At 37.7% G+C, this 14,099-nt stretch overlaps 1 protein-coding gene and 1 long non-coding RNA gene across 3 annotated transcripts; one reads left to right on the forward strand and one right to left on the reverse strand.

The window, feature by feature from the left end:
- Positions 1 to 1,071: 1,071 nt before the first annotated feature.
- On the reverse strand, positions 1,072 to 6,090 carry LOC129350001 (uncharacterized). Of its 2 annotated transcripts, XR_008603190.1 has the most exons (4): positions 6,009 to 6,090; positions 5,006 to 5,105; positions 3,057 to 3,157; positions 1,072 to 1,477 (listed from the first exon to the last, which is right to left on the reverse strand). It is a non-coding gene; the product is annotated as an uncharacterized LOC129350001 (long non-coding RNA). The 2 variants fall into 2 exon arrangements; XR_008603189.1 differs by having other exon boundaries at positions 1,072 to 3,157.
- A 4,098-nt stretch (positions 6,091 to 10,188) lies between these two features.
- sid1 (secreted immunoglobulin domain 1) lies at positions 10,189 to 12,364 on the forward strand. Its single transcript, XM_035953447.2, has 2 exons — positions 10,189 to 10,319; positions 11,234 to 12,364. The coding sequence occupies exons 1-2, from the start codon at positions 10,253 to 10,255 to the stop codon at positions 11,635 to 11,637; spliced, it is 471 nt and encodes a 156-aa protein (XP_035809340.2). The 5' UTR covers positions 10,189 to 10,252; the 3' UTR covers positions 11,638 to 12,364.
- Positions 12,365 to 14,099: the final 1,735 nt, after the last annotated feature.

The following is a 14,099-nucleotide window of genomic DNA, read 5'->3' on the forward strand; positions in this document are numbered from 1 at the left end:
TTGGTTTGGAAGAATATACCATCCTAAACATCCTTACATGTAGACTAAAAGACGGTTTGGAAGAAAATTCCACCTAAAATCCTCCAATGTAGACCTAAAAGGTGAGTTTAATGGTATATTCCACCTAAAATTCACTACTGTAGACCTTGGAGGTTGGCCTGATGGTATATTCCACCCAACATCCTTGAACATAAACTTAAAATGTTCGTTCAAAGGAATATTCCACCTAAAATCCTTCAATGTAGACCAAAAAATCTTGGTGTAAAGGAGTATTCCACCTTAAATGTAGACCTAAAGGATGGTTTGGAGTAATATTCTACTCTAAAATCTTCCAATGTAGACCTAAAAGGTTTATCTGATGGTATATTCTACCCATCCTGGAACATTTACCTAAAAGGTTGGTTTAATGGTATATTCCCAGAAGAACCCTTGAACATTGGGCTTAATGGTATATTCCACCCAAAATACTTGTACATATACCAAGAAGTCAGTGTAAAGGAAATGTAGACCTAAAAGGATTGTTTAAAGGATTATTTTCATTATTTAATAATCTGTTATCAGTCAGAACCCTGGCAAACTTATTTTCATCAGTTTTTTAGTGGAAGTCACAAATAAAGGAGCTCTTGGTTTTTCCCAGCGTTACTGAGTCCAAAGCTGCTGTTTCAACACAGACATGTTCACATGCATCCACAAACCTCTCAGCACTCAAACACCCACAGACAGGAGGCCGGCTGGACCGAGGCTCGGGGGCGTCCTCAGACCCACGAGTCGGGGAGTCGCTGAACTTGTTGGTCCGGTTTGAAGGCCTCCGTGTGGTCCAGTAGAAGTCCACGTAGTCGGTGTTGGCTTTGAACCGCAGCGACTGGCCGCCATCAGGTGGACCGGCTCGTCCTCGTAGGGCTCCTCCTGTAGCCTTGAGGGGACCACAGGAACATTCAGTAGCTGTTGGAGTTCTTCCTGTCAGGATCGTGGTAGAACGGCTCTGAAGAATCTTGTACTTGTCTTATCTGGAACAATCTAACAGCCTAAACTGTTAACAGCGGTGTAAAGAAGCAAACACACAGGCATAGATTAGGACTCAAACTAGATTTATTTTAGAAAACAAATCAGCTTCGAGGCATTTGTTCACACATGTGGCTGAATAGGAGGCCGTCCAATCAGATTTGAGGTCTTCACTCTGTAGGTTGTTTGCTTGGTGAGACTCTTGGACCTCCATCAGCTGACATGGATGTTTGATGGTCTTCCTCTCTAGTGCCAGATGATTCATCCATGAATTCAGCAGCTACAGACTGAAATGAAGCTCATGCTGCTGTTATTGAATTCCTGTTCCAGATCAAATGTTCAGAGCTCACCTTGAATGCAGCCGTCTGCTGTCTGGATAGTTTTTCTCATTGTAGTCTTCAATAAAGTCTTTTTCCTCATGTAAGGATGTGGTGAGACTCTTTCTCAGTCTCTGCAGACGTCCCTCATTGTGCATCTCCAGAGAAGAAACAGAAAAACTGGTCACTGCTTCAGCATCACAAACACTCTCCAGCATTGAGAGTGTTTTAGGAATTAATTCATTGTGTTGTAAACTTTGAAGGAGCAGAAACTTTACAGCTGCCAAAGATATGAGCTCCAATTCTGGATGTTTTAGGAAATGAAGTTCATCAAATGAACACTTGATTTTTGCTGATAACTCTCATTAAATTACTGAAGAAATCTAACAAAAACCTGTAAACTCTCAGGCAGCTTTTGTTAAAGTTTGTCTATAATTCTATCATCATGTTCTGGAACCAGGACTCTGCAGAAGTTCCTTCAAACAGATACTTGTGTGTTTCTATTTAAGGCCTCAGGTTTGAACGTACAGCAGAGGATTAGAAAGGAGTGATTTTAATATTTAAATCAGTCCAGTAAATGTTTGGAGTAAAAATGGTTAAAATTTTGATTTAGATAGATTTGTGTCAAATAATATTGTAGAGTCTCACTTAAATATATCCAAATGAGTTCAGTGTATTTACATTTTATAGAATATTTGATTTCTTAATCTCAATACTGTAGGGTCTGACCCTAAATATTATAATAATGATATCAATTTAAATAATATTGTAGTGCAGAGCCATAAACTTCAATCAGCTAAACTTACATAATAAATATCACTGTACAATCTTAACCTGAACATTCATATTATTGAGGTAAATTTACATAAATCATGATATTCTAGAGTCTTAACTGGAATATTTCTAACAATCTTTTTGTATTGTGCTGATAAACAACAATAGCCCGACTTTCAGATAATATTTGTTGTCTGTGATTGTGAGACTAAATTCCTCCACATTCTGGAACTGGACTGCAGAATTTAATACTCATGTATCCATGGCAATGCTAACATTTCTGCTTCTTACCAAAGTTCACAACACAAGTAAAGATTTTAATGTAAAACTTCAGGGATGACTGCTGACCATAAGTATTCTGATCAATACTTCATGATCAATATCAGGACAGATGTTACAACTCCAGCTGTTGCATTAGACTGCAGTTATTCACAGAGAAATTAAAACATCACTTTCCTCATAAAAACTAGATGGGACTTTTATTAAATAAAGTGTTGGTGAATAAACAGTGTAAAAAGTGCAAAGCAGCTCCATTAAATCAGGAGATGTGAGACTTCCACAGCATGGATCACCATCTGCTGTGTTGATTCATAGCTGAATGTCAGAATGAACTGAGCTAGAAAAGCTGCTTTGAGCTGCAACATTACGGTCTGACAATCCAACACCATCACAGTTTTCATCTGGTTGTTTTGCTCCAACATGCTGTGAAGTTCAGTTTTTACCTGAATCAATACAGAGATTCTATTTCTAGCCAAGACTGGAATAAAAATTAAAATGTTATGAGGTTATTAATGCAACTAGATCCTTTCAGATGGAAGGATTTACTTCTAAGTTCTAATTCAAGTTTCAGTTGGAGCACATTGCATTCACAAAGAAAAACAGCCATACCTTCATAGCAACATTTAATAAACCTAAAGCTTCCCTGTTGGCTCATTGGTAGAGTTTGTTACTGAGCTTCTGAACCTTAAATCCAGTGAGACGACCATCTTCAGTCGAGGCCAGTCAGAGAACTTCAAGACCTTCCATCAGCTGGACCAGATGTGGCATCGTCTCCCTCTGAACATCTGTATGACAGGAGAAAAGACAGAGATCAAACACAGATCACAGAAATACAATTTATTCACTTTCATCACTTTATAAAAGTAGCAGGAATGTTATTAAAACTTGACAATATCAGTAATGAAAGTAAATGTTTTTATCTTGTGTTGAAGCTAAATTTAAAGTCAATTTTAATAACAGTTTATCCTGAGAGGAGTGAGAATGGAGCTTTTCTTTCCTTTTTGAACATTCTCTCAAAATATTCTGTTTATTATTGGCTTTAGAAGCATTTTTCTTATTTATTTTTAGATACCTCAGACTGATACACTTTGCTGGTTTGCAGATAATTTCATGTACAATGACAATAAAGATCTTCTATTATAACATATTTTGCTAAAACAAGAACTGCAAACCTTCTCAACCATCTCTCAGTCTGCAAAATTCCAACTGCGACCAAGAATTATCTGATGTAGTTATTATTATAATCTTTACTGAACCAGCCCTGGAATTAATAAAAATCTGTATATGGATATGATTTTCTCTGATGGGACCACTATGGAAGCCATAGTAACAATTAACTATCCTTTGAAGGGAAAGATTAGGTCTTCTTCAGGTGGATAAAAAAAATGCTCTCCCTTAAAAAAAAAAAAAAAAAAAAACTGCATACAATAAAGTAAATGTCTTCTGCACTGCACACATACTACACTTTTGTATAACTCTGGATGTCAGAGTAAAGGCAGACAGATCCACCAATCAGCCACAACATTCTGACCACTGACAGCTGAAGAGAACAACATCCATCATCTTGTTCTAATGTAACGTTCTGCTGGGAAACCTTGACGTTCATGTGGATGTTTGACATGTACCACCACCTAAACACTGCAGGACAAACAACCCCCTAGTCTCCATGGCAACAGCAGTCCTTGATGCCAGCTGCCTCCCTCAGCAGGACAAATTAAAACAGTTCAGGAGTGGTCTGAGGAACACGACAGAGCTAAGCTGTTCACCTGGGTTCCACACTCCCCACATCCAGATCTGACTGAGCATCTGTGGGATGGTCCAGGATCAGCCTGGTCTAGGTAGGACCCACCCTGCAACCCACAGGATCCACAGAATCCACAGGACATCCCCAGAGGTTCTGATGAACCACTGGGTCAGAGGAGTTTTAGCAGCATAAAGGGACCAACACAGTATTAGTCAGGTGGTCAGAATGTTAGACTGTTATATTGTCATGCTGATTACATGATCTGTAAATGTTACCATCAATTATAACGTCCACATTGATCAGGAAAAAAAAACTATCAGTTCATTCAGAAACTGTGGGGTTAAACCTAAAAACACAGACCTCAACAGCAGTTTGTTTCAAAGCAGAACACCAGCTGGTTTTCACTAAAGAAGCTTTCAAAGCAACAATTAAATGACAGTTTTGTTCTCATTAAGTTCACAGAGTCAGCCAAAATAATGTACACACAGCAGGAAAAGAAAAACTTTAATAAATATTTCATTTGTATAAGTACTTCTACACATAGATACCTCTTTCTAAGTTTGATCAAATCACGATAACTCTGTGTCCTGTTGTACAATGTTTTCCCAACAGATGGCATTACCCTCATGAATGGAGCATCAACAAGTGACGTCTACAACACAACAGAAATGTCTGGAAGCCAGTGGCCACCACTTTGAGCACCTCTTGTAATTGTAGAGGCCAAAGATAACTTTTATTAATCTCATGATGTCTGAATAAATTTGGTATTGGAATATTTATGTAAGTTTTTCTTTTCCTGATGTGTGTAAACATTATTTTGCCTGACTCTGTATAATGGGTTTCTGACAGCACACCAGGCAACATCTTTTTATAATAATGACAAACATACCTGCGTTCTACAGGAGTGATTTTCCTCATGTGCAGGTAAAGATGTGTGAGGAGCTTAGAGATGACAGGAGCAGGAGTCATCCTCACTAATTCAGCTTCCACTTAGAAACAGAAAGACCACAAACAAACACACTGATATACTCTCAAACGTTCAACCTCACAGCCTCAAAATATCTGTTTAGGAAGTGTTGTGTTTCTAAATTCTGCTGAAAGCATTGACAGACATTCTCTTACAAGGTTGGGTAAAAAGCAGCCTGTCCTCTGACCTACTGAGAAATCTTCCTGAACAAAGTTTCTACGTGTAAATCAGCTCAACAAAAACTAAAGCCTCAGTCAGAGCTAACAGGTATCGCAAATTATAAACAACTTTCTTTGTTAACTCAGACTTTCTGCTTTAACCTCACATAAAAAGGGGAGTTTAACTCATCAGGTGACTGAAAATGAACGGCTTGTGCAGTTCTAGATCCAAAAGTAGGATATTTCGACTCATGTTTTACTACAAATACATGCAGTAATAAATAAATACAATGACTGGTTGTTAGTTTATTCACTATTAATGTCACTTTATATACTGGATTGAACTTGAGCAGTGGAAGAGAGAAGAAATTTAATGAAATTATGGAGATTCGGAGAGGTAGTGTTGCGCAATGTTCAGTTAAGCGCGGTTTATTTCAAACCAGCTGAATGTTAAACTTCAGTGCAGCTCAATGGGTTTCAGTTAACCTGAAAGTAAAATAACTTTTTTAAAAGCTAAAATACACAGCAGAGAAATACAGGCTGAGAAGTTCCTTCTAATAATGAGGACAGCTGCGTCAGCAACTAACACAGGTGTTCAGTGGTAAGTTAGCCACCTGTGTTAATTAGCCCGCTAGCTAACTTAGCCGCTTAGCTAGCTAACGCGTCCGGACCAACTGCTCAAACACGACAAAACACAACTCTTCACAAGTCGCTGACTTAACGTACAAAAAAACAACGCTACTGGTTAGAAGTATTTATCTTCTTACCGTGTTTTACTCCAAAAACAAGCTCAACAGCAGCCAGAGACGCTACCAGACGTGCCGACCATGTATCTACGGTCTGACCATCGCTGCTCTCTGGCTCCGCCCTCTGAGACTCTTGTTGTCGTTTGGCTCCACACTTGCTGATGACCACTTCCGGTCTCAGAAAATAAAAAAAACGACCTTTTATCGTTTCTGTCCCTTACTGATTTTACTTTCTTGTTATTCTAAATATAAAATGAAAATGAAAGCATTTTTAAAATGTCGTATATCCCTTTTCGATCATGAAAAGGAAAAATGCCTTGTATTTCAATTTTAATTTTTGTATTTTAAAACGAAAATCAAATAACCACTCGTTTTTTGTTTTTCAATACCCGTTTCAGAACGGAAAATCCAATTACCAGATCCGTACACGGACCAGCGGCATATCAACCAACCATTTCCCCTGGACACTACAGTCCTCGTGTTTCTGTCACTGGTATGATAGTACAAGGATGGTGCGAGGGAATTGTTTTGCATGCAGTGAGGTGAGAACTGTCACTGAAGTGGATAATTCACACGAAAGAGATAAACAAATCAAGACAATGGAACTGTCTTATTGCACAATCCAAGATCCAAACATTCAGTAAAACTTGAAATTTTTAGTGTGAAGGTAGCTGTTCGGAGGTTATTATTGTTTCTTGTAGAGGATTTGGACACATAGGCAGTAATAGGGAGGAGAAGGCGGCAGAAATAGCAGACTTATACCTTAAGTCTAAATCCAGTAAGTAAGAATACTGAAACAGCATCTCTACAAAGCTCCATTTTTAGGGGAGAAAAGCCGTGTTTTAGTTTGGAGGGGTGAGACGTTTACATTTATGAATTTAGCCGGCTGAAGAATGCACTGTGGCATAAAGTCAAGACTGGAGAAGCTGATTCATACAGCAACTCTGATGGAATTCAGCTGTGTACAACATCAATCAAATTGCTTCAGAAACACTGTATGTGATGCAGGCTCTTGACTTGAACATTCTGCTTCTACATCTCTGAAGCCTTCAAACCTTCATAAACTGCTGAATGACCCAGCAGGAAACTGTTTATTATCACTTTCCAGACACAGTGATGATATAAATAACTAAAAAATATTAAGGAACAGGAGAGAAAACACTCCTCCATTTTTAAATGTGCTGCTTTTAGCTTGAACAGCCGACAGACCTCTGACCCAGCTTCCTCTCTCCAAACACAGCTGTGAGTTCAAGTGAGGTCGGAGGTGAGCTGTAGTGACGTCCAGCCAAGGTAGGAAACAATATGAACCGTAATGCAAGCATTAGAAGCAGGAGCTAACAAACTAATAACATTTATTAGCGCAACAAAATAAACACAATCTAGTGTAAATAGGAAGGACAATTGCAGACAATTATTCACTTTGATTCCTGCTCTATTTATGTCAGAGTACTTGATTTTTACGGCCATATACTGTTACCTATAGTAGAGATGCTTATATATCACTGACATGTTCACTGTTGTTTTGTGTACATAGGAAATATTATTTAAACCTCATAGTTCCAAATCATGAGAGTTGCATGCCTTTCCTCCAATAGCTTACACATTAAGGGCAATGCATATGTTGTATTTGAAATTTCAACCATTTTGTTTTATTATACTTATGTTATTCATCTTATACAAATGGCAATTTACCTGTTTTTCTGACCTCTTTCAATGTCTCTAGGCTGCTGTAACACGTGAATTTCCCCTCTGGGATCAATGAGGTCTTATCTTGCTTTGTCAATTATTAATAAGGGTGTCAAAATAACCAATCTGTGTGAGAAAACTGATGCAAGAGTCAGAGCTATGTTTACATCACTTCAAAACTACCGACTCAAAACCAACTCTAAAATCTAGTGTACTTTGCTTGAGTATTCTCACCTTTCTACAACTTTATATTTCTACTTGATAATTTTGATCTGATAAATTTGAAAATTAAAAAAATTTGTTAAATAATTCATAAAATAATAATGATAGAATTTTATACATTCAGATTTGATCCATAAGTAGCAATTCACAAGCTACGCAAATGATGTAAAGTAGTTAAATCGGATTTACCAGCTGCTACATTAATTTGACAAATATACAATGCATCAATAACTATAATCCATGAATGTAATTTACAGAGACCACATTCCACACGTGTCCACATTCAGAGTAATCTTCAGTGAACAGCTGGCAGTACCAACATATATATTAATATATAATCTAATACTGACTTCGGAGATTCACAGCTGTTTACTGCTGTTGAACAGATACTCTGGACAATTTGCATTTTGCTGCTTGAAATAAAAGTATGCTTTGAGGAAGTCTTTTTGTCAAAATATTATGCAGGGGTCTTCCTGCATAACAGAATTTTTGGCTCTCTCTCAATGAGGTTCTACCAAGTGCCAAAAAATATGGCTTGAATAATAAAATACAAATTCATTGCTTTTAACAAATCTTTACTGTACGTGTACTAATCACACGTACTTTCATGCACAGTCAGTAAGTCAGTGGGGAGGGATACGTCTGTTCAGTGTTGTGTCTATAAAATGTTAGAAAATTGTAATAAAGAAAGAAAGGAAGAAAGAAAATAGCTGTACTTTTTTTTTTTAGCTCAACTAACTGTCCAAAACCCAAATATTTTTCGATTATTCAGATATTCATAGCCAAAAAAATTCAGCAAGTCTTCACATTTAAGGATTAGGAGTGAACAATTATCTGGAATTTTTGATTTGAAAAAACACCAAAGAAAGTGTCTCAAACTACTAGCCCTACAGAGAACTTACTCTCAGATTGGTCACATTTATTTAAGGTTCAAAGTTTTATGTTGTGAGCATTTCTTCATCACAATGTTACGACGAGACTGCTGATACTGGAGCATCACTGAAAGAGATGATCTGGTTCAATTTAACACAGGAATCCATCATGTCAGTGTTGCAACAGTGAGTGAAATACAGTCTGCAACTGAGCAGCGAGGCTCTGGTGATTCATCTGTGCTCAACTCTTTAACTCTCTGCAGAACTTCTTGCACAGATCTGCAGATTTAAACAAGTTATTTTTTCTGCAGACATCTGCGTTGACTTTAGCGCCCCCATAAGGCTGGAACGCCTCATTATCACATAATTTCCTCATCAGACCAATAATGAGTCAGTATGAGACTACCAACGCCCCCTGCTGACAGGTCACAGTCTCTACACCTATAATCTCCAACAGCTCAACACTTTGGAGCAGAAGTTTATTAAATACTAACTTCCCGTTAAAAGGGTGTTTTTCTTGCCAATGTCACCTCAGGACTTGCTCTGGGGGTTCAGGCATATGGGTTCTGTAAAGCGTCTTGAGACAATTTGACCTGTAATTGGCGCTATATAAATAAAATTGAATTGAATTAACTTTACAAAAATATATATATTTTGTTCAGTAATATGTCTTGATAATTATGCAACTAAAAAAGCACACTAGATGAAGAGTACTTTCTACTTAATTGTAAAGGTTTTGAACAACAAACACAAAAAAGTGTCTGGGTGTATAAATATATAAAATGTTCTCATCAAACACAAAAAAGTCAACAGTTATTTTATCCAAAATTTACCCAGGCTTGAACAAAAGAATATCAGTCGAAGTTTTTCAAAACACACTAGCAACAAGGAAAATACTGAACTATAACAGCATTGCTGCATTGATTTAGCCTTTTCATGCAGTTTTCTAAAACAAAAGATCAAACAATCAGCAGATGAATGTATTTAAATTAGCTGTTACAGCTATAGAATAAAATAAAGTCTCCAGCTGCAGTTAATCAGTAAACAAAATATGAACCAATAACCATTTTGATAATATAGTAATTGTACGTAGGCCTGTGTGACAACAACATCGATACACAGTGGTGATGGACACTTCATGAATAGCAACAAGAAAAGTATGCCATAAGTTTCACTTAAACACATCAAATGTAAACTTGACACGTGGAAGGAAGTAACAAAAACACAACGTTTGGCCCCATGAACAAACTCCAAGTGTGCACCCACCCTGGACCATGTTCGGTCATACGGAACTTCTCAACTATATGGTCCAGCCCTAAGACAAGGTGCTGTGTACTGGTACTGTGGTTTTCCCCTATGAGAGATAGGGAGCCCAAATCAGGAAAGACAGATGCAGTGTCCATATACTTTTGGCCACATGTTGTATGTCCGTTAGTGTTGTTTTGACTGAAACGCTCTGTTGGTTTCATTAACACCAGCAGCAGGATGAGTTTGCTCAGTCAGTTGATGATGGCGTCTGTGCTGCTCTGGGTGATCGTCCTCGCTCTCCACGGTGAGTCTGCTCTCTGTCTTTGAAATTTACACCTCACTAACCGACCAATGTTTAAACTGCTTATTAAATGGGGAAGCTGTCAACAGGCTGAAGAGCCGTTTGTCATTTTAGGCCAATTTGGAGGGATTTCATGGTGAAATTCCTTTCAAAATAAAGCCTCCTGTCTGGAGGATTAAAATATTCGAACTGCAATGTCTGCATAAAATTATAAACGTGTAAAGTAACAGGCTGACAAGAAAGAAAGGAAAAAAGACAAAAACACATAGGACATTAAAGATGTCCACTTTTCCTATTTACTATCAGTTACCTGAATATCTGGGCTTTGGACTTGGTCAGACACAACAAAACAAATCATTTAGACTAACTGATAAAGAAAATAATTTCTTTCCAAATAGCTGCGCTAATGCAAAAACACAACCTTCTATTATCACTTTATAATTTAGACCTTTTTAAGTTTTTATATCATTACACTGACTTTTGATAATTTGGACTTTTGATCTTAAAACTGACCTTTCTTCTAGCAGATTCCAGTTTCTGACCTTTAATCTCGTGATTGTGACCTTTTACCTCTTTATTTTTAATTTTAATGTCATAATTTTGCATTTTTTCTCGCACAAGTTTAACCTTTTAGCTCATGAATTTGATCTTTCACTTCTTCTTCTTCCTTTTGTCTTGTTCCTCATTATGTTGACCCTTACTGTCATGAATTAATACATTCCATCTCAATATTTCCTCTTTCAATAAATGTATTTCTCATCACATAATTTCCACTTCCATAAAACCATTTACCTATTTGTCATTGTTACTACAGTCTAGTTTTGTTGACTTTATTTGTCATAATGTATTGCACAGCGTTTTTGTGTATTTCTAGTGAAAATAAAGTTTTCTTTTTTTTCTATATTGTTGTTTTTGAGGTTTCCATCACCATGCGGCCACTCTGCCGACCTCCACCGTCCAAGTGAGTGTGGGTGAGGATGCCATCCTGCAGTGCCCCTTGATGAACACCTCCAATGCCTCCACCACCACCACCACCACCACCACCACCACCACAGCTGCCCCGACTGCCCGCTCCACCCTCAGCTGGTACAGGAAGGCAGCAGGACAGGGGCCACAGCTGCTTCTGACCCTCAGGTCCTCTGATGGCTCTAATGTGAGGTACGGCGACGGCGTTGGTCCTGATAAAGTGTCGGCTGCAGCCGACGGCTCACTGCTACTGCGAGGCTCCCAGCAGAGCGACTCAGCGGTTTACTACTGTGGGATCAGCCAAGGCGACGAGCACAACAAGGAACCAACACCACAGATCCTCCGGGAGGAATAATGCCAGACTCTGGGTCTGCTGCTGGTCTGTTAGTCCACACTGAACTGGTTTCAGTTTAGAGTCTGTTCAGGCTCATTTAATTGTAGGTTTAGATCCACTGATTTTTATTTCCAATTCTATTTCAGAGTAGGATAGAAGAGTAACTGTGTAACTGTGACTATACAAACACCTGTATAATATGACACAGTTCAATAAATGTACCTGACGTTTGTTCATTTAACACATTTAGTTCAAAGTTTATTGTGACCTGAGTTGAATTTAAATCATTAAGATCTACAACTTTCAGCCTTTTCACTGTTAATTTGTTACTTTAGCAACTTGTTTCTAGCATTTATTCACTAATCTGAGCTATTTTCATTCACACATTTAGGCATTATTTTTAGCTGTTCAAGAACTTGTTGTTTTGATATCAGCTGTTTATTCATTACAACTGAATATATTACTAAATCCACTAGTTCAATTAAACTTCTCTTTACACCGCATGTAGTGTTCAAGTATTAAAATGTGTGTATATATTAAAATCAAGTCTTTTTTGTTGTTGTTTAAGTTAAGCTCCAGTATAATCTTTTAAATTCTTACTGCAAAAGTTGCCCCTTGGGTAAATGTACCTCTTCATGGGTGTCACTAAAGAGCTGAACATTAATCGCTGTCAAAGACAACTCTCATACTGTACTTACCTTGTCAGTTCATGTAGTGGTTTAATAAAAATGTACATTTTTCTACATTATTTCTACTTTAAAACTGTGTAAGTACTGTTGGATTTTTTTAAGCCCCAGTTTGTTACAATCTACTCACATTACTAGCCAGTAGTTTTTCTAAAAGTTAATTATCTGAAAATATTTGAAACCTGAAACCTTTAAAAGTTCTTGTCACTGTTTTGATAATTTCCACAGAATCTTTATAGACTCTTCTAAACACTGGCTAGTGATGGATTTATTTTCCATCCATGTTGTTGGGTTTCCACTTTTACTGGTAGTCATTGTCTGGTGATTGTTGTTCAGAGTTCAGCCCATCAGAATGAACTGAGTAGACAGAGTTATGGCAGTTAGTCAGCATAATTGATGACTTTGATAATAAAAATGCATTTAACATTTTTTAAAACTTCAATTCATTAAAACAAAGGTTTTTCTTCAGTATCACAATACAAATGTCATTTCTTGGCTGCACTCATAGCTACAGTTTTGGACAACTGAGGCTGCAGTAAAGATCAATTTGGTTTATTGTAAAAGTTTCTAAAGACACAAGATTTTGAATGTCAGGGAGGACTTCAAATCTCGGAACAAAAACGTGGTTTTTGTAAACTGTGCAAATTATGGAGTGCAGACCACATCAGCACAGCATAATGTACAAATTCCTGAAGAGAAAACACAAAGGAGACACTTTACATCTATGTACTTGTCTCCTGCTCTCTGTGCTCACATATAATCCTGACACAAAAATCCTGATTTTGTAACTGAAAAGTTGTTAGTTGCATCCTAGATGATTCCTGTATGTTAAGTATTTACATGCTTCCAGCTGTCAAAACGGTAACTACTACACCTGTAACACCGCCATCTTTGTTTTGACACTGACACTCAGCTTGGGAGACATGTTTAAAGGTTCATTTAGAATTAAGTAAAAAAAAAAAAAATAATAATAATTTTTGCCCACATCATTAAAAATTAAATTTTAGAGATGTCACCTTAAAAGCACTTAACTGTCCTGTGTTCTTTAATTCACCACCGAAGAAATAATGTCTAGAAAAAAACGTCACTTTGCCAGTGCACAGTATACAAACATTAGCAACTAAGAGCACTGAGGTCTGAATGTAAAGAAACACAGAGCTAACAGACAGACATGACATAAAAATACACAGGAAGTCTCATTCTTACGTTTTTTTGAAAGTCCATCCTTGTTTTCTGCATGAGATGTTCCTTCTCTGTGATTTGCTTGTTAGCTCACCGCCAACAACATGCTACATGTTAACAGTAGCATCCCCAGAAACTCCCCCGGTTTTTAACTGACTGTAGCCAGTTTTGTGATCGGCCTCAAAGCGACTGACCTCTTGGTTAATGTTAGGGTCTTCCTCTGTCCTCTGACAAACTCACATTAACAGAGAGAGCACACTGGACCGTTAGCACCAGTTCAAACACCCTCACTCACTGGTCACTTTATTAAGTACACCTGTTGAATTGCTTGTTAACACAGATTACTAATCAGCCTATGGTCACAAATCAGTACATTTAGGCATGTAGACCTGGTCAAGACAACTTCAAACCGAGCATCAGAATGGGGTAGAAAGGGGATTTAAGTGACTTTGAACATGGCATGGTTGTTGGTGACCAGACAGGCTGGTCTGAGTATTTCACAAACTGCTGATATACTGGGATTTTCAGACACGGCCATCTCTAGGGTTTATAAAAATAGTCCACAAACAGAAAATATCCAGTGAGCAGCAGCTCTGTGGATGAAAATGCCTTGCT

This window comes from Amphiprion ocellaris, chromosome 2 (genome assembly GCF_022539595.1).
Source record: "Amphiprion ocellaris isolate individual 3 ecotype Okinawa chromosome 2, ASM2253959v1, whole genome shotgun sequence".
Classification (NCBI taxonomy): Eukaryota; Metazoa; Chordata; class Actinopteri; family Pomacentridae; genus Amphiprion; species Amphiprion ocellaris.